This window comes from Melanerpes formicivorus, unplaced genomic scaffold (assembly GCF_026170545.1).
Source record: "Melanerpes formicivorus ecotype bairdi unplaced genomic scaffold, bMelFor1.0.p_v2 SCAF_69, whole genome shotgun sequence".
NCBI classification, from domain to species: Eukaryota; Metazoa; Chordata; class Aves; order Piciformes; family Picidae; genus Melanerpes; species Melanerpes formicivorus.
Window position 1 is genome coordinate 2,250,506 of NW_027142421.1, and position 26,416 is coordinate 2,276,921.

The following is a 26,416-nucleotide window of genomic DNA, read 5'->3' on the forward strand; positions in this document are numbered from 1 at the left end:
ACTGCTGCTGTCCCCTGCAGCCCCACCAGCTCTCCAAGTGCCCTGCTTTCTGTGTTTGAGGTCCCTTTGGAATGGAGGAGCTGTATTTGTAAATGCAAGCCTCTCCATCTCCCCATCCCCCTCCTGTATGTGATGTGTAAGGAAAAACTTCTTTACCTCCACCTGCAAAGGAATCTTTGCAACTTGTTTTTCACTTTTGTGCAAGGAAAAATTTCTTTGCTGTGAGGGTGCTGGAGCACTGGACCAAGCTGCCCAGAGAGGTTCTGGAGTCTCCTTCTCTGGAGAGATTTCAAACCCACCTGGACACGGTGATCCTGGGTAACCTGCTATAGCTGACCCTGCTTTAGCAGGGGAATTCAACTAGATGATCTTCAGAGGTTCCTTCCCACCCCCACCATGCTGGGATTCTGTGATTCTCGGTGCTCAGGTGCTGAAGGCCCTCAGGGATGTCCATGTTCCACCAGACTATGAAGAAAAGGCTGAAGGAGTCCCAGGCACCAGCTGTACTCCTTTCTCCTGCTTTTCCTCTCTGTAATGGACCTCCCTCTACCCAGGGATACCGGCAAAGCTCCCAAGGCTTCCTTTTCGTCTTCACGGGGCACTCAGGGATACTTTCTAGCCTCTCACTGCGTAAGCATTTCCTCCTTTTTCTCCCTCCTCTGGCCGGGCTAGAAGTTTTACCAAAAAAAAACCAAAAAACCAAACCAAACCAAAAATAAACAAAAACAAAGAAACCCACAAACCAACCAACCAAAAAAAAAACCCAAAACCCACAAACAACAAACCCTACAAGCCCCCACCCCCAAAAAGAACCACAAACAAAAAAAAAGGGGGGGGGGGAGGGAGGAAACACGAAACAACCCACAAGAGAAAACAACAACAAAAAAGGACAAGCAAAAGAACAGCAACAGCAGCAACAAGAAAAGCCGCCACCCAAACTTCTGGGGTCACTGGGAGGAGAAAATCTTTTCCTCGTCATGTCTGTGGCGTCTGCGAAATAGTCCCGAGGAAGAAGAGGGCGATCCCACCGCAGGGACTGGAGGGGGTGGCCGCTGGCTGCGGGGCCGGGGTGGGGCGCCGCGGCCTCGGGTAGCCCCACTCTCCACAATCCCAGCGCCGAGGACGGGAGGTGCTCTGCCTTCCTACAAGAAAGGGCCGAGACATTCTGCTCCCCGCCCCGGGAGGGGTGAGAACCGCCCTGCCCGGTGCCCGGAGCTCAGCTGGACTGCCCGCGCCAGCCCCTCGCTGTACGGGGAAGCGCCTCAGCCCCGGCGGGCAGGGCAGGGCAGAGCAGGGCAGGACCGGGCTGGGGAAGAGCGGGTGGCACCCCTCCTCCCCTCTTCCTCCTCCTCTTCCTCCTTCTCCTCTTAACTTGGCGCGGCGGCGGGGGATGCGCCAGCAGCGGCGGGATGGCTTCGGCCGTGTTTGAAGGCACCTCGCTGGTCAACATGTACGTGCGGGGCTGCTGGGTGAACGGCATCCGGCGGCTCATCATCAGCCGGCGGGGAGACGAGGAGGAATTTTACGAGATCCGCACCGAGTGGTCGGACCGCAACATCCTCTACTTGCATCGCAGCTACTCCGATCTCGGCCGCCTCTTCAAGCGGCTTCTTGACTCCTTCCCGGAGGACCGTCCCGAGCTGTCCCGCTCCCCATTGCTCCAAGGTTTGAGCACCCTCCGCGGGGCCCGGCGCTGCCTCCTCGGATGACAGACCGGAGGGCTTTATTGGGTGGCAGTGGAGGGGAGGATGGTTGGTCGGCCGTGGTCGCCCCTCACCGAGGAGCCGGAGTCGCTGCGTGATCGGACGGGACGGTCATTCAGCCCCGGTCCGTCCCCTCCGAGAAGCAGGAGCCATCGGCTCCGTTCCCGGGTGGTCAGTCCGCTGGGATTTGATGTGGCTGCAGGGAGAAGAGGGTCAGAAAAGCTACGGGAGTGTTTTGATGTTGGAGACTCCTCCCGGGATGTTGATTTCTGGTTCTGTATACGAGGGTGTGAGGGGGTGTGAAGGGCAGCCCCCCAGGAGGGACACCCCGACCCCGCTGCTGTCCGCGGCTGCGCGGCCACGGGGGCTCCGAGCTGGGATGAATTCGGTTGAACTGAGGTGGGGGCAGAGGAGTCCCTCTTCGCTCTGTCCCACCCCGAGGCTCCCCGAAGGAGGCTGGGGCGGGGGTGAGGTTTGCTGGCAGAGCGACTCGAGAAATCTCCGCACGTTGGCATGTTGTTTGCCACAAGGAGAGAGGGAAGGGGGAGTTAAAAACAGCCAGCGGCGCTTGGCAGTGGACTGAGCCACTCCGAGAGCTGGAATCATTCCTCACATAACTTCTGAAAAACGGGGGAATTGCTCCAGCGGTTAGAGCCCTATTTTCTGCTCACTTCTGAATCGATGAACGCACCTAGGGGCATGTTGCCTGTGCTCTGAGCAGGAGCAGGACGGAGCTGTGAGGCTGTCTTGGCGTCTGGCTGCGGTTTGTTTAACGTTTGAGGTTGTTTTTAGGTGCAGTAAGTCTCCTGCTCTAAAACATTTCAAGCGTATAGAGTATATCTGCCTGTCTGAAAATGGAAGCGTGCGTGGCACTTCCAGTTTCCTGTGTGTCTGAGTAATCCCATCAGTGATTTGATAGAGCAGGGGTGAGGAGAAACTTGGGTTTTGGATGTTTTCCTCACTGAGAGGGTGGGAAAGTGCTCTCGCTTATCCTCTCACCCTATTGCTGTGATCCCCCCCACACATACACACCCCAGAGGATCTGCGTTTTGCCACTCTCGGGGCTGTTTTTTCCACCCTGCGCAGCGGGGTAAATCCCGCTGGATTTATTTCCCGGGATGACTCTCCAAGGATGTTTTCTGATGGGTATTTAAATTGAGACCTGACAGATCCCTAACCTCTGGTGGTGGAGGGCGCAGTGGTGTTAATACCTCATTTCAAAATGCTTCTACTTGTCCCTCTCCTGATCTCTCGGGGGCTGGAGCCGCTACCCAGTGTGTATATCCCAGTTCCGGGCTTTTCCAGCTCCTGCTGCCCGCCCCGGAGCTCCGCTGCCACTCGCAAGCCCCGAGTGCCCTCTGCAGACGGCGGGGATGAGCTCAGGGCTGCCGAGCTGGTGGCAGAACCCCCTCCCCATCCCCTTGCTGTCCACTCTGGGATGCAGCGTGGGACATGCAGGGGATGCTGCAGATGTGTTCCCCCCCAGCTTGGGTGCAGGATGGGAATGGGGCAGTCCTCTGGCAGTGCCAGGGGAGGTTTAGATTGAATGTTAGGAACAATTTCTTCCCCAAAAGGGTTGTCAAGCCCTGGAACAGGCTGCCCAGGGCTCCTGTGGAGGGATCGAAAAGCTGTGGAGGTTTAATGCTGAAGGACATTGTTTAGTGATGACCTGACAGTGATGGGCTAACAGTTGGACTCGATGATCTTAAAGGCCTTTCCAACCAAAATCATTCTATGATTCTATTCCTACACATCTCTGGCCCCCCACTTCTCAGCCCTGCTGTGAGCCCACCACAGCATGCTTGTTCAGGGTAGCACAGTGTGCTGATACAGGGTCTCACCAACCTGCCAACCAGGAATCTAAAATATTGCAAAGATGTATTATCCATGGTGGATGCCCTACCTAAAGTTCTTTGAGAGTGATTTTTTTTTTATGATGCTGAGCAGCAGTAAATTCTAAATGGCATAGCCTTTAAATATATTTGTCACTTTGGCCCTGGCTTTTGAGCAGATCTGGAGACAGCTTGCATGTGCCTTGCAGTGCACAGCACATTCCAGGGTCTTTGTGACTAAGACTGGACTTCCAAAGATGCTGGTAGTCCTTGTACTTGTTTGATTTATGGGGCTCTGAAGAGCAGCTTGACAGCCAGGCTGGGTCATGTGTTTGGTTTGGCTGGAGATGGAATTGGTCCTTGCTGGTCCTGGCTTCTTGCCCCTCTCTGCATGCTCCCTAGCCATCACTTAGGCACAGGAGCTCTTGCCCATCCTAAAGCCATTCTCATTCCTGAAGTGAGCATAGTTCCTCTCCTGCCTTGAGACCCACCCCAGATTTGGCATAATATCAAACTGGTTTCACATCTCTCAGGCATCATTTGTGCAGTTGGAGCCCAATGGGATTATAGTTCCTTGGACTGGCTTTATTTGACAGTCCCATGTAGTTCACAAGCAGCTAGGAAAGAGCAAACCTCCTCAGCCTGTCATACTCAATTCCTGCTCAAAACCTGGAGCCAACAACCTTCGCTCACCCTTATCTCAGGAACAAGCATACTGGCTGGAGTAGAATCAGGAATGAGCAAAGCATCAGTCCAGGGTCAGAAAAATCAAAAGCCAATATCAGCATATCATGATTTACCCAGCCCAGTGAGGGTGGGGGTTAACTTTGCAACAGAGACAGAGTAAAAACCAGGAGAGGTTTCTAAGCAATCAAAGCACGTTTCACCATTCCAGTAATACTCTGAAGTCAGGCTGCTCCTGCTCTAAAGAAAATGACTTTGCAGGGCTTGCTTCTCTTCACAGAGAACACTTCATCATGCTGCCCTTCCAGAGTGACTGGCCACAGTCTTGTGTAACTCCACAGAGCTGAAACACCAAAATCTCATCTGTCTGACTGACCCCAGTGCAGAGCTTTGGATGTGAGAGGAGATTGTGAGAGGCACATCTAGTCTTTACAAAATTCATGGTTTCTTCATGCTCTGCACAAAAGCAGGTGTCCTGCTACCCCCAGCAGAGCTCGGAATACTTCAGCCAGTACAAACACCTGACAAAAGTGCACTCTCATGTGTTATGCATTTGTGTGTATTTTTAATACATCCAAATGTATATGCATATGTATGTGAGCCTGTAGATGTGTGTGTGTGTGTGCTTATCTCAGGCTTTCTGAAAGAAGGTGGATATTAGCTGTGCCTTTTATCTGGAGGAAGTGGCGAAGTGTTGCAAACCGCATTTGCATTGCACTGAAAGACTCCAAAGTCCCTCCAGATTTGCCTAAGGAGCATTTAAAGGACTAACATTATCCTGCAGCTCAGGCAGGCTGCAGTGTCTTACTTTTAAGGGATATGGCTGAGGGGTGAGGGCTTGAGCTATTTGATGTTATTAACTTTTTAAAAGAAGATTTTGGGGTTTTTTCGTGTCAGCAATATCAGAGAGAGTTGGTTGTTACCATTATTGCTGGCTTCAGCAAACAGCTCGCCCTGAGCAGCTCCTTTTCTTGCTCAGCAGCAACAAACCATCCTCTCCTTCCCTTCATCCACCCCTCTTCCACTTAGAATCATAGAATCACAGAATTGTTTTGGTTGGAAAGGACCTTTGAGATTAAGTCCAGCCATTATCTAACTCTACCAAGTCTGGTGCTCAATCATGTCCCTCAGCAACACATCTCTGTCTTTTAAAGACCTCCAGGGGCATGGATTCAATCAGCTCCCTGGGGAGCCTGTGTTTGAGAACCCTTTCAGTGAAGGATTTTCTTCTAATATCCAACCTATATCTCTCCTGGCACAACTTGAGGCCCATTTCCTCTTGTCCTACAGCTTGTTTACTGAGGAGAATAGACTGACCCCCACCTGGCTCCAAGCTTCTTCAGGGAGTTGTAGAGAGTAAGGAGGTCTCCCCTCAGACTCCTCTTCTTCAGGCTAAATAACCCCAGTTCCCTCAGACACTCCTCAGAAGACCTGTTGTCCAGGACCTGGTGAACCAGCTTTGTTGCCCTTCTCCAGACCTGCTCTAGCATTTCAATGTCTTTCGTGTAGTGAGAGCCTTTCTTGTAGTCTTTCTGTCTTTCTTGTAGTCAGAGCTGCTGAGTACTGAGAGGGTGGGAGGTGTAATTTTCTGCAGTGCTGTTCTTCTTACCCTTACTTTGATATGAGCAGAGGGGAGGTCCCAGGGTGGAGCATGGCATTCATGCAGTCTGATTTCAGCCTTGGTGGCTAATAACAAGTGGCAAAGTGCACTCTCTGCATCTGGAGTGTAAGTGTACTATGATGCTAAGAGGCCAAGGGCATTCAGCACAAGGCATCTTGCTTGGCAAGCTGGTAAACAAGGTTAGATCTGTACATAACCTGCAGGGTGACTAAATGTGATTCACTGTTGTGTTGCCAGTGACTAGCTAGCATTTTGTGTCTGAAATGTGCCCATCCCTCACTTGGTGCAAATGCACAAGAGGATCACAGAAAAACACTGGCTGGTTTATCCGTGCAGAGCTTAGTGGTACCAAACAGTCTGTTTCTACATGCAAAATAAATAGTTTTTGTGTTTCAGTCAATCTTTGTGAGAAAGGCAGCACATAGAAGCTGACTTAAAAGTGATGATTTAGAAATCTGTGCAACAGACTCAAGAGATGCTGGAAGTGAAATATAAACCTGAAAAAAAACCCCAACAACAAAAACCCCCAAAACATTCCGCCCCCTCCTATTTTTCTCTAAATATTCTGAGGCATTCTCATCTAATATTGATGCTAGAATTTGATCCAGCTTTGATGCAGTCAGGCATCTGCTTTTGACTTCAGTGTGGGCAAGATCAGCCCTTTAAGTGCTGGGCCAGTAAGCCAGGAGAATGCCTTAGTAGCCTTTCAAAGGTGGGATTTGTTTTGCCCTCAGAGGGGCAGGCTGATATCTGGCAGTCCTCCTCAGCCACTGTTTTCTTGCCTTTCTGATCAGAACAGAGGCTCAGATGGTCTTACAGTGTTACTGTTCATGTTGTGCCTACCTGTAGCGTCTGGTCCTGCTCTGATACTCTGAGCTGGCATGTAGGAAATCCTCTTCAGTCTTACTGATGAGCCTTTCTTCCCAAAGCGCTCTTTTTTGTCCTCCTTTCTTTCCATGTGTCTTCTGACTCATTCTGCTCTGTAGTGGCCTTTTTTCCTCCATCTGTTATTTTCCCTTCACTTCTCCAAGTTGCTTTTCCTGAGCCACTCTGTGCTCCCTTTCATTGCCTTCAGGTTTCACTCACCAGCTTGCTGCTGTCCGTGGTTATTTATGGCTCTCTACAACTTCTGTTATCTTCTGCCTTGTCAGCACTCAACCTCTGTCCCTCTGTAGAAGCTGGTAGAAATTTCCTATAGAAACTTTTTTGTCTACACCTTCCCTCATAGCATAGAGGCAGTCATTCTTCACCTGCAGCAGACCCTTAACTCTCCCAGATCACCAAACTATGTAATTCCAGGATGGTGGAAATTGGAAGGGACCTCTGGGGATCACCTCATCCAACCCCCAACATCATCCAGAGCAGGTTGCCCAGGATCACAATGTCCAGTGGGTTTGGAATCTCTGCAGAAAAGGGCACTTCACAACCTGTCTGGGTAGCCAGGCCCGTAACTCCAGCACCTCCAGCACAGAAGTTTTTCCTTCTGTTCAGATGGAGCCCACTGGCCCCTGCCCTGTTGCTGGGCACCACTGAAAAGAGTCTGGCCCCATTCGCTTGATCCTCACCCTTTAGATATAGAAAAGCATTCAGAAGATCCCTTCTCCAGGCTAAAGAGCTAAAGAGGTCTCTCAACTTTCCCTTATCAAAGATTAACCAGGACTGAGCTCTAGCACTGAGGCTTGTGTCTGCCCTCCAGCATGGTTGTCTCACATGGGAAGCAGATGATTGGCTGTTTTCTGTGTCCAAGTGGCTTTCACCAGGAAGCACATGGGAAGTTCCTCCAAGGGCTGCCATTGGAAGGACTTGCTCAAAGCAGAAGGTTGTTCCTGAAGTGCCAGCCCAGAAACATGGTTGCTTGCAAATATCACACTCATAACTTATGCTTCTCTATATGCTGCATTACAGTGGTGGTGGTGTTTACAGGACCACCCAGGGCTGCAGTTTATGAGATGGAGCTCCACAGGATCAGCACAGTGGTTTCCACAGACAGCAGCTGTGTGGGTGCTGGGACAATACAGACAAATACACTGCATCTATTGTGCTCTTCTCATTGTTGACATTGTCAACAGTTCATTAGTGGAGCTTGCTCAGAGCAGACAAAGGATGCAGCGCTCAGTTATCAGGCTCTAGCAGTGCCGTGTAGCTGAAATTAAGTTCAGGGCTTCTGGGTTTGTTTCTTATTAGCTGAATTTCATGGTTCACTGGTAATGAAGCAAATAAATGAAGCTAGCTGTGTGTTTGTAAGGCTAGGCACAAATTGCTTTCTTGTGGTGGATCGAGGTGATGTGTCTGGGAGGGTTTGGGTGGAAAGGAATGACAATGGCATTGCTTTTTCCATGACAGTTCTCACACGATAAGAAATCAGTGCTAGAAGTAGTTGTAAGAGCTTGTATTTTTCATCAAATGGTGACTATGCTGTTGGCTTTTCTTTCATGCTTCTTTGACATCATTGTTGTGGCTCATCAGAAATTAAGACAGAGAGCTCTGTGGGGAAAGCCATTTTCTGGTCTCTGTCACCAGGAAGTGCCATCTTCCCTCCAGAGAGCTTGGGAGATCCCATGACTAATAATGCACATGTGGAACACTCATCAGCTGGAGGATCTGGGGAGCTTTTGACTTGCCTTCTTGCTTTGCATGGGTATTTGAGTGTGCCAGGGTCCTCAGGTGGTTATGATCACAACTCCTGCTCTGGGATATTTCAGTCAGAGAGTTTGGGTAACACTTTGCTCCATCCATATTTTCACACCTGCTGCATATGAACTGCAGAAGAGGAGCTGGGCAGTGTTAGAGCTCAATGTGTGCAGTACAGGAAGGATTTTAATGTCTCCATCTTTCTGTATCCAACAGATTCTTCTCAGTCTTCAATATGCTCTTTGCTATCTAGTGGGACTTCTTAAAACTATAGAGTGACTATGCACTTTGTGTACTCATACCTCTTAAATAAAAGCGATCCCTGTTTTGTTCCTCAACATCAAGTTTAAGAAGGGCAGAACAACATGTAGTGGATTTCCAAAATCCTCCTCCTGCACCTCTCTTTTCAATTCCATCATACTCTTTCAGCTACTTCTTGAGTAAGGCCACCAAGATGGATCTTATAAATGATACTGCATAAAGAGTAAACCTTTTGTAAAGGCTTTAGAAAGTACAGTGACTCTTGTCATATGAGATGGTTTGATCTCCCTCTGAGTGGAAGGAAGGAGCAAGTGTATCCCCACCAAGAGAAGGGTGCTGTAGAATTAGGCAAGAGACATCAAAGAGGAGTTGCCAGAGCTGCCAAACTAAGTCAGACTGGTGCTGAAGCCACCTTTGAGTTCCTGGCCCTAGTGATGAGAACCAGATGCTGCAGAAGACAGCATAAATAATAGGCAGAGAACAGCAAAGTGACAGTCCTGGTCCTTAGTAATTGGAGAACTGATATTCCTGATTGCCTGTAATTATCTGCCCTTCTCTGGATCTTATCAAGTCTTTGGACTTAAGGGATTCCTGTGGTGTTATTTCTGCAGAGTTTTCCCATATGCTGGTGTGTTGGGGGGTTTTTTGTTTGTTTAGTTGGGTTTTTTTCCCCTAATTTGCCGCCTTTACGTACCGCTGAATATTCCTTTGTCCTTCTAACAACCCTTTATCCTGTTCTTCTCCATCAGAGAGGAGGTAGTTTTAAGTGGGAGCTGGTTTGGATTTTTCAGAGTCCAGTCTCAGGTGTCTAATCCTGTAGTTCCCAAGACAGCTGCTGGGAGGACTGCCATTGTGGCTATGAAGCAGAGTGAGGTGCCAGCTGAAGTGGTATTGAAGAGAGCCCAGTTCAGCAGAGGAAGGAATTGGGAAGTGATGCAAAGGACCAAAATAGCTGAAGACTCTGGGATGACTTGCCAGCTTTCAGCCCTGATCTGTGTCCCAACTGAATAGCTTCAGTTCCTGCATCATTCTGTCAGTGGGAATATTCAGAATCACCCTGACATCATCCCCAGCAGCCTGATCTGACTCTGTACTTGGCTCTTCTTTGGATGAACCAGATGGAACTTTTCCCTTGGCCTTTATTTTATGGGTTTTGTATATCTCTTCTTTTGGCTGGGACAGTCCTTCTATTGCTTCATCTATATCCTGAACTGTGCATGTGTGCACAAGGTTTAGAACATATCTGAGGGAAAAGAAGAATGAGGGTTCAGGCTAAAAGAGATTGAGCACTGCAGTGTTAATGAACAGTGTAACTGGGGAAAAGGGTCATACCTCTGGTTGAAGCCATACATGTCGGTCAGGAGAGAGTGCAGAGTAGCAGTTTCTTGTGCAAGACAGCTTGTGTGTCTTCTCTAAAGATCTGAAATCCCGAACTGCTGCTCATGGTCTTGTGCAAAGAGAGAAGGATGGGCTCAAGATCTCAATCTATAGGCCTTAAATCTTTGTTAGAGGGTAAGTTAGCAGAACAAAGTAAGATTTCTCCCTGAGTTTGTTACTTCTTTTTTCATTTTGATATCTACTCTGCTCTCTCCCCATAGGGGATGGAGAGAGGATGATGTGAGATGAGGATGCAGTGTTTTCATCTTCATGTACTGTCAGGGATTTGGCTGGGATAGGGTTCCTTCACAAGAATATGAGAGGGAACATAGCCAGGACAGGTAGCTGAACCAGCTAATGGGGATTTGATGCCATGCTGATGTCATGCCCACTATATAAGAGAAGAGCTGGCTGGAGCAAAGAAGGGTGGGACTTAGAGTTTGGATTGGAACCTGTGACATGAAATGTTTCCTGTGTCAGGTAAGCCCAGTATCTCTGCATTGTTCTGTTAAACTCTCCTGCAGCTGCATGGAAGCTTGGCTGCTGGTTGTGTCTAATCCATAGTAGTAGATACACAGCATTTAGGAGTATCACCATTCCATCTTGCACGCTGCTTCAGAAAGTACACTTTGGCTTCTGTCCTGCTCAGCCTCCTATGCTTATTGAACTGATTTTGAGAAAGTAGGGCATCTCTTGGACAGTCTTTTTTTTTTTTCCTTTCCTGACCACAAGCCTGAAGTGGAGTCCTTCAGATTGGAGACAGAGGGTTTGGCCAGAGTTCGAGATCACATATGCATAGTGACTTGTACATAGCAACACATCTCCAGAAAAACAGATCTCTGTGTGCCATCACTGGGAGATGGTGTGTGACACACACTTAGGCACGAGCTTACTCTTTCATGGAAGGCACTGGAGGATTGTTGAGGCACTGTGCTCATTGTGAGCACTGACTGCAGGATTTCACTGTGGTTTCGTTAGAAGCCCTGGAGCACGTGCTGCCATTCCTGTCACAACTTCTTTTGCTAGAAGCACATTATCTGCAGTCATCAAAACATCATTAGTTGCAACTCTGATGGCTCACATGGCAGTGGCAGGATAGGCCTACCAAGGCTTGGGTGTTGACATCAGGATTTGACTCATGGTTTGTTCTCCATCTCTGCTAGGCTCATTTTCTGCTTGTCTCCAGCTCTGGGCCCCTCTCCCACTCCTTGAGCCACCGTGCCAGGGCTGCAGCTGCTGGTCTGCTCACTCAGCCTCCTGCAGCTGCTCCAGTTCCATGGTCCCAGAGCAGGAAGGATGATGCAGTCCTCCAGTGCTGTTTGTGCCATGTTTTTTCCAGAGTTGCTATGTGCATGTGTGCTTGATCTCAAATTGCAAGTAAAAGTTTTTAACCCAGTCTTAAGGACTCAGCCTGGGGCTCTTGGTCTGGAAAGTGGCAGAGAAGATGTCAAAGGGATTGAAAGTTCACTGCTGTGCACAACAGAAGCCTGCTAAAAGCAAATACCCCAGGTACAAGTGAGTGCCACCCTGGGTCAGATGATGTGACTGTACTGTCTCTCCTGTCACCCAGCACGTGAGCTCCCTTGGGTGCAGAGTGAAGAAATCTTAGAGGTTTGTGGTGTTTGGCAACAGAGTTTGTGGTAAAAAAGGAGCCATAGGGCTCCAGCTTACCTCAAGTCCTCTAAACACAGGTGAGTGTTTAAAACATGTGAAATGATAGTTAATTGCCCTAGAGCAGTTTGGGTAAAGAAAGGGAAGTTTTTCTGGGGGGAGTTTGTGCCTGTTTTCCATTAGCAGCCAGACAGGGGCCAGGGCAGAGGAAAAGGCATGAGAGCAGCCTTTCACCATGAGCTCACTGAGAGATTTCCCAGCTCAGAGCTCAGCTGACTTCAACTGAATGACTGAACAAATGGAAGAAAGTGCAGTCAGTTCCAGGCTACTGATTGCTTTACTGGTGTCTTATTTTATAGCAAACTATCCAAAAAAAGGGATTTGGGGGGGTCTAGAAGTCCCAGACAGAAACACAGGTGTGTAGTTGTGGTCCGTGGGCAGAGAGACAGCAGCCTCAGGACATGTTGTAGCTGCTGTATGGATGCTGTGTACATGGCCAGTGAGTATTGTGCTCCCCAGATGCATCCAGCTTGTGGTGTGTTTGTGTTTGGGTCAATGGGTGGTGGAGATGATGTGCTCTGGCTGCAGAGTTATCTGGCACAGGCGTGTGTCTGCTTGTTCAGGATGGAGATCGTACACTGGTCTCTCGTTTTTGCTTTTCTTTCTCTGACTTCTGATCAGGGGAAACAAGATGAAACCCTCACCAAGTGAAGAATAGAGATGGAAAATCTGGGTGAAGTTCTGTGACCTTTCTTTACAAAAGTCCTGATTCCTGCTCAAGCTCAGTACTGTGCCTGGGTGAGACAGAAGCTGGAATGGAGGATCCTAGCCTGCAGTCTCTTGCTTGGGACATCTTACAGCAGCTTTCCAGCACTTAAAGTGGGCCTCCAGGAAAGATGAGAAGGGACTCTTGGTCAGGGAATGTAGTGATAAGGTGAGGAGTAATGGTTTCAAACTGGAAGAGGATGGATTTAGATTAAATATTAAGAAGAGACTCTCTGCTGTGAAGGTGGGAGGCACTGGAACATGATGCCTGAAGCAGCTCTGGATGCTCCCTCCCTTAAAGTGTTCAAATGCTGAAGAGCTAGTTGGATGGGGCTCTGAGCAACCTGGTCTAGTAGGAGGTGTCCCTGCCCATGGCAGAGGGTTGGAACTAGATCATCTTGAAGGTCCTTTCCAACCCATAGAATCCACAGAAGGGTTCTATGATCCTTCTGTGAAGGCCGGGGTTTCCTGAGGTGAAGCCTTTGACAAGAGTGGTTTGAGGTGTTCTCCACTGCTCACCTAATTGTGAGGCTTAAACCAGTGTTGACACCAGAGACTTCACCTCAGGAAACCACAATGTTCCTCATGCACGTATGTGCTAAGGTGATGACAGCAGCCAGTTAGTAAGTGTTGAAAGGAGTGGAAGGGGGAACCAGGGCCTCTGCCCCTCAAAGCTGCTTGGGCAGGCAGTGCCTTGCTCCAGTTAGCATTGCTGTGGGGCTGTGAGCAATCCCTTGGGATTGCAGAATGACAAGCTACAGCTAACTGAAAATCACAAGGACATCTGAAAACTCTTAAAACCAGAGACTTGTGGAGTTAAGATAAATGAGGGCCTAACAAACTTTGTGCAGAAGAAATTACAGTGCTCAATATATAGAGAGCCAGTCAAGTGGTTTCTGTAGGTGTATGGAAAGGAAAGCTTTAGACCAGCAAAACTGAATTCCCTCTGTGGCAAATTCATGTAAGGTGCTGACCCCCTCCAAAGCTATGCACCTAACCATCAAACATGTACAGAGGAAGCTATCCAGGCACATGTATCACTTGTATCACTTATTCTCCTTCCTACCCTGGCTGCCATTTGGGTTTGATATTACCAAAAGCTTCAATGGGAGATGGTTTTTATCATGTCAGACGTTCCAAGTTGTCTGTGCCAGTTTCCATATTGCAGTGTGGGTTTGTATGGCTGGTGCCTTTCCAAGAGCAGGACAGAGGAATAGATCAGAGCTAGAAATTCCTGGTGAACGAAGGGAGCTGTAAAACCTCCCATGGGGTGATGTGTGATAGTGCAACAGGCTGTCCAGCTTCTCTTGCTGAAGCATAAAAAGGGCAATGTGGAACTGGCGGTGCTTTTCCTGATTACTAATGAGGGAAAACTGAAGCTGCTTGGCTGGTTTTCCTCAGGGGATGAATGCTCAGTGTTGTTGGAGAGGTGGTTTGGGTTTTTGTCTTTTTTTCCCCCTGTGGTCTGAACTTCCTCGTTACATACTAGATGCAACACTAAATGCTTATTTGAGAGGTCCAAAGGGAGGGTGGGTTTGAGAGTGAGCAGTGGAATGCCAGTGATGTGGTGGTTGCCTCTGAGGTGAGAGCTGCAGCCCGCAGTATCTGCTCTGTCTGTGTCAGTATTGACTGGGCAGACTGGAGCAGAACCAGGAGGAGAAGCAGAGGCACCCCATGGTAGCTGGCACCAGGGTGTTTAGCTCTTGTCTCTCTGGTATAAACTATGGCATGGTGACAGCATGTCAGGTGTTGGAGCTGTGGGGTTATCAACAGCTTTTCTTTATCACTTGAAGAACCTGATACTGAGAAATCTTCCTTTGCCTGCTCACTGAGGCTTACACTCAGAAATGCAAGGCTACCCTCAAAGCCTTTTGTTTAGCGTGTGTTTAGTCTTTTCCTCTTATCTGTGGGATGTATTTTTTGCTTTTCTTGGATTTGCTTTTGCTTTTATTGACAGAAAAAGAAGGCTGAATCATGGTTCTTGGAAGTAGCAAACCAGCTTTTTTGATTACCACTGCTGGGAATGCTGTGTAGTGAGACTGTGGGTGAGGGAGTAGGTGGTTCTGTTTCTGCTTGTCTTGCTACTACTAAATACAACCATAAGCAGCTGCATTTGTGTTGGGCTTGCAACTCTGCTTGTAACTACGCCCACCTCAGTTTGGGGTACATGCATTATCATCAGTGTGAGTTAAGAGACTTTACTGGAAGGCACGAGCCATGTAGATGTGATACTGAGGGACATGTTTTAGTGGTGGACTTAGCAGTGCTGGGGTAAGGGTTGGACTCAATGATCTTAAAGGTCTTTTCCAGCCTAAACAATTTTATGATTCCATGATATCCCAGGTTGTTCCACATCTTCTGGGGCAGCTTCATCTGGCTGATGAAGAGTGTGTGCACATGGAAGTGTGCTTTTGTCTGTGTTCCTGATCTGTTTACTTTGTTTCTAGGGCTCATCACAATAAAAGAAGCCCATGATATAGAAGCCAGGCTTAACGAAGTGGAAAAGCTTCTGAAGACTATTATAAACATGCCCTGGAAGGTGAGTAAGCCAAATTCCACATTCAGCCCAGCTTGACTCCTCCTCCATGGAGACATGCACTCTTATGCAGATTAGAAAGTGATGGGCTCTGCCAGACCCTGAAAGAAGCAGCACTTTATTGAGTATCTTGGAGAAGTGCTGGGTGCCAGCAGCGTGTAATGATATCTCCAGGCTGTTGCTTGCAATAAGTCTTTCTGTCGTACTGTGAAGGGGTGGAAAGGGAGAAGAGGGACAAAGCAAAGTACTGGTAAAAAACAGATGTCTTTTTCTTTTTCTCTTTTTAAGTATTCAAGATCTGAAGTTGTCCTCACATTCTTTGAGAGATCTCCTTTGGATCAAGTCCTAAAAAACGACAATGTCCATAAGATTCAGCCAAGCTTTCAAAGTCCAGTTAAAATATCAGGTAAGGGTTGTTACTTTCCTATGTTTGACATGAGATACACAAAATGAAAGTGACTTTATTTGCTGTTTCTCTTATTCTTTCTCCATCAGCAATTCAAAAGATAGTCATCCATATTCTGCTTTATCATACAGAACATATAATTAGCACACTCTGCAACATACATTCAGGCAGTAAAGTGATGGATGAAACTGAAGGCTGATAAACACAAAGAAGTGGATGTGAGGAAAACACAATCCTCACTATTGTCATATACAATGGTGCTCTTACCACTTAGAAAGGAGGGTTTGAAGCTGTTGATACAGCCTCTGTGAAAATATAACCTCAGTGGCAAGCAATGAGTGAAACTAGAGGTGAGAAAGGAGGGGAGAACAGAGGAAGGGAGCACAGCCTCCCAGCAAATACAGCTTGTGCAGATCTGGTCTCTCCATCTCATAAAGGATATCATCAAATTTAAAAGCATACAAATAAAGGACAAGGATTCCAAGCTTTGGACAGCTTCTCTAAGACAAAGGTTAAATTAAGAAGGACACTTCAACTGTGAGAAATGATGGAGAGTGGAGAAATGATGGAAGCCTACAAAACTGTGAATAGAAGGAGGTCAATTACCTTGTACTCCTCGTGAAATGACAGCTGCACATTATCCAATAATGCCAACAGACAAAGGGCTTTAAGCAAACAAAAGAAAGGTTGCAACATTGTTTTGCTTCCATACTGAGCACAGTTAAGGAGTAGAACTTGTTGTCATAGGATGTGGAGGAACTGAAAGTATAAATGACTTCAAAAAGGACAAGTGAGTGGAGGAAAAGTACATTGAGACCCATCACAGGTGAAGATACAGGAATTTTCTAAACCCCAGATTGCTTGTGGGTAAAGTGGAGAGTGGAATTACTCTATCCTTGCTTATTCTTTCAGTCTCTCCCCTCTGCATCTGTTACTGACCCTCGTTAAAAGGTTTGTGGCCTTCTGATTTGTGTTTCTATAGTGAAATGTTGTGTTTGAGCCTGATGGCACCTGCTGGTTTTGTGTCACCAGAAGAGCCTACTGCAAAGTGTGCAATAAAAGTGAAATCCAACATGGTCCTCCTGTCTTAGGATAAAACTGGTATCAGTTTTCCGAGGTACTAACGGTATAGCAGATGATAGCCAGTCGGTGTGTCAACGTGCCAGAAGTGTAAGGATCTTAAGGATCCTTAAGGATTGATCTTATACATAGAATAGATCTTTTTGTAATTGATCCAGAGCTCTGGTTCTATGCAAACTAATCCTCAAAGAAATATTCTGTAATCTAAATGGTGAAGGATTTCCTACAATTTTTGTGAGGGTGTTCATCCCTTTAGGGCATACATACTCTGTGTGTACATGACTGAATATGTCATGTGGTGGGTACAACAGAGAGAAGATGGTCAAGATGAACCTAAATTGAGAGCAAGGGTGCCTGACTGATGGGCAGAGGCTAGCTGCAAAGGGAGCCCTCCTGCTAGTCTGTGTGTAGAGGAGCTATGGAAACCACATTAGCTGAGGAGTAACGTGCACTGGTTTAAATATCCTTGTCAGCAGCATGGACAGTGGGGCTGTGTGGTGCAGATGACACACTGGAGGGAAGGGATGCCATCCAGAAGAACCTTGAGAGGCTGGAGAGGTGGGCCCAGGCCAGCCTCATGAAGTTCAACAAGACAAAGTGCAAGGTCCTGCACCTAGGTCAGAGGAATCCCAAGTTCAAATACAAGCCGGCCTGCTGAGTCGATTGAGACCAGTCCCACACAGAAGGCCTCGGGAGTGCTGCTTGGTGAAGCACTTGACATAAGTCAGCAATGCACACTGGCAGCTCAAAAAGCCAGCTGTATCTTGAGCTGCATCAAAAGAAGCATGGCCAGCAGGTCAAGGGATTCTGCTCCTCTACTCTGCTCTTATGAGACCCACCTGGAGTACTGAGTCCAGCTCTGTAGCCCCCAACACAGTCAGGACATGAATCTTTTGGAGAGGGTTCCAGAGGAGGGCTACAAAGATGACCAGAGGGCTGGAGCACCTCTCCTATAAGGACAGGCTGAGGGAGTTGGGTCTGTTCAGCATGTAGAAGAGAAGGCTCCAGGGACACCCTATAGCAGCCTTCCTGTACCCTAAGGGGACCTACAGGAAGGCTGGAGAGGGGCTATTTATAAAGGCATGTGGTGATAGGACAAGGGGCAATGATTTTAAAGTAGAGCAGGGTAGACTTAGATGGGACATTAGGAAGAAGTACTTTACTATGAGGATGGTGAGACACTGGAACAACTTGGCCAGAGAAGTTACTGGTGCCTCACAAAACCCCTGGAAGTGTTTAAGGCCAGGCTGGATGAAGCTTTGAGCAGCCTGGGCTAGTGGGAGGTGACCCTGCCCACAGCATGACCCTTAAGGTCCCCTCCAGCTCAAGCTATTGTATGATTCTATGGATTCTAACCTAATTTTCATAGAGGCAAGCCCTACCTAATTAAGTGGAGGAAGATTTTCCTACCTATGCAGCTATCCAGAAGCATCTTGTGGTAATTAGTTTTATTGTCTAAGTGATTGCTGCAAAGAATTTAAGAACATAGGTGGAAATTCGGCACTGATAGTCGCCTGCTCTACATGTTGCACGCTGGAAATGATGTGTCTGTCAGCACTGTCAGTAGATGGCAGCAAATGTCAACGTCTAAAGCAGTTCACCCAGCAGAGAAATGCTGTAACTCGCTTGTGTCAAGGACACTGGGAAATCACTGGCATTCATTTTAGCCACAGTGCAGCACAAAGCAGACAAAAATGGTTTGTGTTCTCTGAAAAAAACAAATGTCCTTCACATTGTCCTGTTCAGAGTGGTGGGTGATGGAGAAGAGAGAAAAGGCTGCCCTCTTAGAGGAAAGCTGGATTTGGATTTAAGTCGTAAATCTTCTTCTACAGCACAGTGTTGGCTTGAGGTGAGTCAGGAATGAAGTGTGGTTCTGCTGGAATTCAGTGCTTTTACCACCCTCTCAGTAAAATACAAACTGAAAGTAAAAGAGGACTTTCTCAAGAAAAAATGTGGAAGTGACTTCTGGTTGTGCCCTAACATGGGAACATAGAATCATAGAATTGTTAGGGTTGGAAGGGACCTCAAGGATCATCTAGTTCCAACCCCCCTGCCATGGACAGGGACTCCTCACGCTAGATCAGGTTGCTCAGAGCCACATCCAGCCTGGCCTTAAAACCTTCCAGGGATGAGGCTTCTACCACCTCTCTGGGCAACCTGTTCCAGTGTCTCACCACCCTCATGGGGAAGAACTTCTTCCTAACATCTACAGGTACATTTCAAAAACCCTCCTCCCTCCTTTCTGCTATGGTGTCTTCTGCTTGTCGTTTGAGCTGCTCGTATAGTTGAAATGGGAGTATTCCCTGTATGTGTGTTCTGTGCCTGCTGTATTTTCTGCCACATCTAATTTGGTTTGTGCTGATAATGCAAGGCTGTAAGACAAGGTTTTTGTACCTTGAGGCTGATCAGGAGTCATCCCATTTAAGTCAGTCCTGATTTTTATCTGGAAGTGTATGAGGACAGAAAAGAGAAGAGAAGGCTCTGGGGAGACCTTATTGTGGCCTTTCGGTACTTAAAGGGGGTGATAAGAAAGACAGGTACAGACTTCTTAGCAGGGCCTGTGGTGACAGAACAAGGTGTGACAGTTCTAAACTGAAAGAGGGAGATTTAGACTAGATAGAAGGAAGAAATTTTTTACAGTGAGGGTGGTGAGACACTGGAATAGGTTGCCCAGAGAGGTGGAAACATTCCAGATCAGGTTGTGCTGAGCTCTGAGCAGATGTTCATGCACACTGCAGAGGGGGTTGCACCAGGTGACCTTTGAAGGTCCTTTCCAACCCAAACCACTCTGTGGTTCTATTTTGTGGTGGCCCTAATTTCATCTAAAGTTGTGTCATTGTAAGAAATCCTTGTAAGAAATCCTTGTGACTTGCCTAGATTGCCTTTCATGTAGCACAGATGGGGATTAACTTCTCATTCACATCAAATACTATTCTTCAGTTACAAACTCTCATAGTAAGTCAGTGGAACTAGGTGTAAATTTTAGCTGTTCTGACTTGCAGGCTTGTTACACATTGAGAAACAGAGTTGAAGCAGAGTGGAAGAGATGGCCTTAGTTTACATGTCTTAAAGACAGTGATTTAATTGACTTGGAAGGTCATTTTTTATTCACGTTTTTCCCTGTCTCTTTTTATTTTTGCTTAACTGGCTTAAGCCTGGGACTGTCTAGGAAGAATCCAGTTATGTTTTGGTAGTGGTGAGCTGCAAACTATGGCTGGGCAGCCATTCTGCTAAGGGTGATGGCCACTGGCCACTGGCAATAGCAGTGCTGAAACCAGGCCTTGCTTCAAATGCTCCATGTCATGAGTTGATTACATGAATAAAGTTGTTAAAGCACTGGCAGTTTGCAGCTTAATAGTTGAACTTGGTGATCTTAGCGACGTCTTGCAACCAAACCAATTCTGTGATTCTATTCTATGATGCTATCACAGGATGTTAGGGGTTGGAAGGGACCTCTGAAGATCGAGTCGAACCCCCCTGCCAGAGTAGGACCATAGAATCTAGAGCAGGTCACACAGGAACCCATCCAGATGGGTCTTGAAAGTCTCCAGAGAAGGAGACTCCACAACCTCTCTGGGGAGCCTGTTCCAGTGCTCTGTGACCCTCACAGTGAAGAAGTTCCTCCTCATGTTGAGGTGGAACCTCCTGTGCTGTAGTTTATATCCATTGCCCCTTGTCCTATCACAGGGCACAACTGAGAAGAGCCTGTCCCCTCCCTCTTGACCCCCAGCCTCAGATATTTATAACAATTTATTAAATCCCCTTTCAGTCTTCTCTTCTCCAGACTAAGCAGCCCCAGGGCTCTCAGCCTCTCCTCATAGGGCAATGCTCCGGTCCCTCAGTCATCCTTGTAGCTGTTGTTGGGCTCTCTCAAGTAGATCCTTGTCCCTTCTGAACTGGGGAGCCCAAAACTGAGTGCAATATTCCAGGTGTGGTCTCACCAGGGCAGACTAGAGGGGGAGGAGAAGCTCCCTCAATCTGCTGGATGCTCTCCTCTTAATGCACCACCTATGAACCCAACCTTTCATTACTGCTTTCATCTGCAGATTCACAATGTCTTGCACACCCCTCAGCTCATAACCACGTCAATCACATAGGATATGCAGTCATCTTCCAGCTTTTGGGGGGGGATTTTCACCTTGTTTTCTTTCTTCTCCTGACAGAAATCATGCGCTCAAATGGATTTTGTTTAGCCAACACTGAAACAATAGTCATTGACCACAGTATACCCAACGGGAAAGAGAAGCACCTGGAAGTAGATTCGGCAGAACACTTGTAAGTGGGGTTTGTGCTTGAGGAGTGCTGTCAGCTTCAGGTAGACTGCAGCTTTCTCACCCCCAGGAAAAGGTTATCCTCTGTCTAGGAGTCAGTCTGGTACAGCTGTCCTTACTGACTGGCTAAAGATTACTGGGCCTGACTTCATAGCTCTTCTTGTTAAAATGGATGAAGTGGCTGTTGGTGAGAATGATTGACCCGAAGGAGTTTGGTCCTCTGTGTATGAAAAACAACCTGTCGCTGTCAAAAGGGTCCTGCCAGGTGGGAACAGAGGAGTTTTTTAGTTTCTCTCATGACTGTGGTATGAGCTGGTTTGAGCCCAAATCTGAAAACACAAACATCCTTAAAAATGGAATATCCTACTATGAAGGGTATCATTTGTTTGGGGAGCAAACTACCATCTTTGGAGTAGGAGGATGCACCCCTGAATGTACTTAATGAGAGCTTAGCATCTGCTAAGTACTGCAGCATGCCAGGTGAAGCATGTGTATTTCCTCAGGGAAGACAGAAGCTTAATTAATCTTAATTCTAAATTCTTCCCCTGAATCATGTAGGTATTCTGGGGTCAGAAGCCTGTAACCAGGAGGGCTTTTAGGTAGGTTTTAAGTCAGTGACTGTATTGACAGATGGGTATTGATGAAAATCTGCTGCTAGATATTTCTGACCTGGCAAGTGATTGATATTTCAATGAGGTAGTGAAACACTTAGATATTTTTAATGAGAAACATTGACCTACTTTTTCTTCAGAGCAGTCAAAATGACAGAAACAAAATGATGATAAAGGCCTTCTGGAAGCTTTATCTCTGAATTCAGCACTCTCTCTTGCCATATTTGAAACATGATCATGGCCAGTCTGTGGAAAGGTTTAGAGCTTGGCAAGAGTTCATCAGGGGTTGGGGTGTATCTCTGGTGTATCCAGCATAATACCCTGAATGCTTCCTATTAATTTGTCACTTAGTGTTGTGAACCTTGACCTTGCTAACAGCATTGAAGCTCATAAACTTGTACTAACGAGGCTGAAACAACGCCCTGGAGGCAATTCTGTAAGGAATTCCAATGTCTGGAAATTGCAGTTGTCATAGTACATGGTAGATCAGACTTCAGGAATGAGAGTGACAAATAATGTGAGCAAATTATCAAAGAGATGTTTCTGCCTCTTTTGATCATTGAAATGAAACTTTGATTAATAAACACAAATAAAAATCTAGTTGTGCTTTTAAAAATGGGCTGCAGCCCAAGCAAAGCTTAGTGGTCTGGGATCAGAAATGTCATCTTTTAATGGACATCCCACTGAACTCAGGAACTGTTAAGGCCAGAGAACACTAACTACAGTTATAATATAACTGTATGGCAGCTGTGGTTTCCCAGAAACTGTGGTGGAACAAAGGAATTTAGGATAACAGCCTAGCTTTGTGCATTTTTATTTTCACAGTGAAGTCAAGAAGTTAATAAGGTTCAAATTTCTGGTTTACATGATGCTTTAGTCTTATGGAGCATACCATAGGAGGAGCAGCTGAAGGAACTAGAGTTGTTCGGCCTGGAGAAAAGGAGGTTCACTTGAGACCTTCTTGCTCTTTACAGCTACCTGAAAGGAGGTTGAAGGGAGGTGGAGGTTGGTCTCTTCTCCCAAGAAACAAGTGATAAGACTAGAAAGAGACAGCCTCAAGTTGTGCCAGGGGAGGTTTAGTTTGTACATTAGGAACTACTTGTTCCCCAAAAGGGTTCTCAACCCTTGGAACTGGCTGCACAGGCAAATGATGGCTAGTCCCCACGCTTGGAGGGGTTTAAAAGCTGTGTACGTGTGGTGCTGAGGGACAAGACTTACTGGTGGCCTGACTGGGTTAATGATTGGACTTGATCATCTTAAAGGTCTCCTTCAGCCAAAAGAATTCTGTGATTCTAAATTTGCTCATCCTGTAGCTGTGTTTTGTGGCTGGAAGGTAATAGCAAGGAGATGGTGGCACTTCTGTAGCACAACTGTTTGGTAAAAATGGACCTTTTTTAAAGAGCAGAAGTTTTCTATGCTGTTGCTTTACATGTGAGATAGCCCAGAAAGGAAGCTTTTAAATCATTCAAAATCCTGGGCAGTTCCTCTTTGGTCTCTGAAAATTTGAATTTACAAGTGTTTTCTATTCTGAAACCTCATTTAATTCCTTGTGGACTTTTTCTTTTCAGCAGCACTAAACTCTGTGTAACTTCTAGGGTTTGGCTGCTGATGTGCCTGAATCAGACATATTGCATAGCAACCCTGTGTTTTCTGGGGAGAAGCACATGGAGCTTCAGCAGCTACTGCTCATTCCCCACTGTCCTGCTGCACTTCTTGGCTGTTGCTGCCTGCAGCACTACCTGCCCAGTAATCCATCCACGGAGAACTCTCCTATTTCACAGAATCACCAAGGTTGGAAGAGAGCTCAAGGATCATCGAGTCCAACCTGTCACCACAGACCTCATGACTAAACCATGGCACCAAGTGCCATTTCCAATCCCCTCCTGAACCCCTCCAGGGATGGTGACTCCACCACCTCCCTGGGCAGCACATTCCAATGGCAAACAACTCTCTCAGTGAAGAACTTTCTCCTCACCTCGAGCCTAAACTTCCCCTGGCACAGCTTGAGACTGTGTCCTCTTCTGAAGCCATAGCATTTTTTTTTTTCCAAGTAGGAGTTTACACTGTGCTTCTCAAATAGCTTTTTTCTGCTTCCTTCATTTTCTCACTAATTTGGCAGGACAGCATAGTGTTGCAAAATGAGATGAACCAAGTGAAGTCAACATCCATGGGAGTTTTTTGTGTAGTTCTTGGAGTGTTCTGCAGTCCTTTGGAAAGGTGGTAAATAAATGCATTTGACTTTGGGCTTTGATTTTGTTTCAGAACTGGCTGAGGTTGGAAAAGACCCTTAAGATCATCAAGTCCAACCTAACCTCAAGTAAACTCAGCACTGCCAAATCCACCACCAAACTGTCTCCCTAAGTGCCACATCTACATGGTTTTTAGATACTCCAGGGATAATCATATATAATAATTCATATATATAATGTATATAATCCCAGACCTGTTGGAGGCTGTGACAATCCATTCAGGGGAAAAAAAAATTCCTAATGTCCAACCTAAACCTACCCTGGTACAACTTCAGGCCATTTTCTCTTGTCCTATTGCTTGTTACTTGGATGGAGAAATGAGGGAAGGATTGTAGTGCAAACAGAGGAGATTTCCAGGCATAGTTTCAATCTTGAAACTGCAATAAACGTCTTGGTCACAGTGAGAATGAGCTTGTGTGCTCTTGTACTTGTGGACTTGAGTGCTCTTGTGTGCTAGAACCTACTTTCTGTAGCTGTTGAGAGAGATAATGATTCATAGTGAGGTTTGTGATTCATAGTTTATCTGCATGGACCTTTCTTGACAACTTCTAGTATGAATTCATATTTCAGGCTTCCCAGAAAGAGATTGAGTTATTGAAGCATGGGGAAGAGCCTTAGGACTTTAGATATTTCATTTGCAAACTGGGCTTCATAAAGCTGAATCTGCAAACCAGCATGAGAAATACTTCCACTCCAATGCTGCTCCAACTGTGTGCAGCAACAGAGTTATTCCTACTCAGTTTTAACTTTAGAACTTTAACTCTCAGGTCCAGCAGAAGCATTCTTGCCTACACCCCTCTCTCCAAGCAGTACTCTTGCAAATGTCTCCTCAAAGTTTCCAGTGCTTAATATTCAGATATGTGTCTCCCTCCTCCCCCCTTCCTCCCTATCCTTTTTCAGATATCTCAGCCTTCCCTCTCTCCCTCAGTACCTTCCTTCCAGTTCCATTGATCGTCTAACTGAACATTGATGACTTAATGCCTTTTAGCAGTTTTATGTTATTTGTTTCTCCTTAGGTTTGAGAGTGTCAGTGACTTTACCTCAGAGCTAGAAGACAGTGATGATCCAACAGCTTATGTCACCAACTTGACATACTACCACCTGGTCCCGTTTGAGACTGATATTCTGGACTGAAGCTGCTTGGATATGCACTCAGCCAGCATCAAGCTGACCTCCTCACCTGTAGGCTTTGCTATCCCCAGTGCCGCATCTCTGTGAGTAAGGCTGTGGAGGCAAGACCAGCAGCAAAGAAGCAGCAGCAAGCATGCCACAAAGCTGTTTTCATAGCCTGGCCCTCCATAGTGTGCTGTGGAGACATCTTGCAAGGAGGTAACTGCTTTGCTGTTGGCAAGAAATTCATTTTCCATGAAAGCAAAGCAGCAGAGGCCTCATGGGGTCAATGACATCTCTGCAATGTCTGTGGGAATTGCCACCTGGACATAGCCACCGGAAAGTTGTGCCACCAGAAACTTCCTGAGATGGCCTGACCACATATTTTATGCTGTGTAAGCAAGAAGGAGAGCACAGCAGCTGCATTTTCTCAGTTCCCTCTGCAGTTGTTTAATGGAATGGTCTTGCAGGTCACTTTTTTCTCAGCTACCAGATGACTGGTGCCTTACACGAGATGTCAGAAATACCACAGAGTGCCTCCAGGAAATGGATCACATGAGCTGATCACACAGTCACAGAACTAGGGGTTGGAAGGGACCTCTGGCAATCATCTGGGCCAGTCCCCCTGCCAGAGCAGATACTTTTTGCTTCTTTTAATCACGGGGGTTTATATAATCACAGAAGAGTCAATTCCTCTTTCCTGGAATAGCGAAGCAGGCAGCAGCTGGCATTGCAAGGACTGTGTCTGACGTGTGGGTACTGGTATGATTTCAGAGGTCTGGAAAGCTGATGGGAAAGCTGAGCTGTCCTGCTAAGAAGGGTCAGGGCTACGGCAGGCACTTGGCTATGATTTTTTTTCTCACATGGACCAGCAAACGTGAATGGTGCTTACAGTTATTTACATCAGAGATAACTTCCTATGCATATTCCTTCCCAGAGGATGGGGAGGAAGACAATGAGATTTATGTGGTGTTTGGGCTGAAGAAGAATGATAAGCTAAAGTGTGTCTCCAGTGGTAGGAACAACACCCTCCCTGTGGCCAGCCAGGCTCAGGGAGTTTGTCCAGCTTCCAAAGATCTGCCCATGGGGCTGGGCTGGGTGCAGGCTTCACTGTCACATCATGCCATGGCTTTCACTGGAGGTAGGACAATGGGAGTAAGAGCAGGATTAGACCCTGCAGCCTCTTGACTACTGAGTAGTGCAATGTTAAGATCTCCTTGGGGTGTCTCTTGCAAAGTGCTCCAAAATCCCAGCTCTCACTGTGAGTGCTCAACGCTCACCAGCGTGACCTTTCATTGAGCTTTTTGCCATCTGTTCGCAAACAGGAGTTTGAAGGGACCAAAAAGGGGAAGTTTTGGACTTGTTTCTTAGTAAAGGGGCTTACTTGGTCCTGAACAAGCTGAAACAACTCCCTTCTGCAGACTTTTCACATCTATCAATAGAGGAACAGTCAAAAGGAATTTGCTGATGTAAATAATAAATTATTGAGAATCCTAATTCTTTTACACAGTATCTTTTTAAAATATATTTTAATGAAATAAAATAAAACTCACCTTCAGACTCAGCTTCAAACAGTGGATTCTTTCTTCTTGCTTTGTTTTGGTTTGGTTTTCTTCTTCTTCTTCTTTTTGGGGTTCTTTTTGTAGAAACAGAATGGTCTGGTTTGGA

At 46.7% G+C, this 26,416-nt stretch overlaps 1 protein-coding gene across 1 annotated transcript; it reads left to right on the forward strand.

Annotated features, from left to right (window-relative positions):
• Positions 1–306: 306 nt before the first annotated feature.
• PXDC1 (PX domain containing 1) lies at positions 307–26,144 on the forward strand. The gene is made up of 5 exons (XM_068163018.1): positions 307–1,665; positions 14,933–15,024; positions 15,310–15,427; positions 20,671–20,782; positions 24,655–26,144. Exons 1-5 carry the CDS (start codon positions 1,410–1,412, stop codon positions 24,770–24,772), a joined length of 696 nt encoding a protein of 231 aa, XP_068019119.1. The 5' UTR covers positions 307–1,409; the 3' UTR covers positions 24,773–26,144.
• The last annotated feature ends 272 nt before the right edge of the window (positions 26,145–26,416 follow it).

What these genes read in the sequence shown, in the direction of transcription:
- PXDC1 (XM_068163018.1), top strand. Translation starts at nt 1,410, where the DNA reads ATGGCTTCGGCCGTGTTTGAAGGCACCTCGCTGGTCAACATGTACGTG. An exon ending in AAGTCCAGTTAAAATATCAG is followed by an intron (nt 15,428 to 20,670) that starts GTAAGGGTTGTT and finishes TTCTCCTGACAG; the next exon opens with AAATCATGCGCTCAAATGGA. An exon ending in GTAGATTCGGCAGAACACTT is followed by an intron (nt 20,783 to 24,654) that starts GTAAGTGGGGTT and finishes GTTTCTCCTTAG; the next exon opens with GTTTGAGAGTGTCAGTGACT.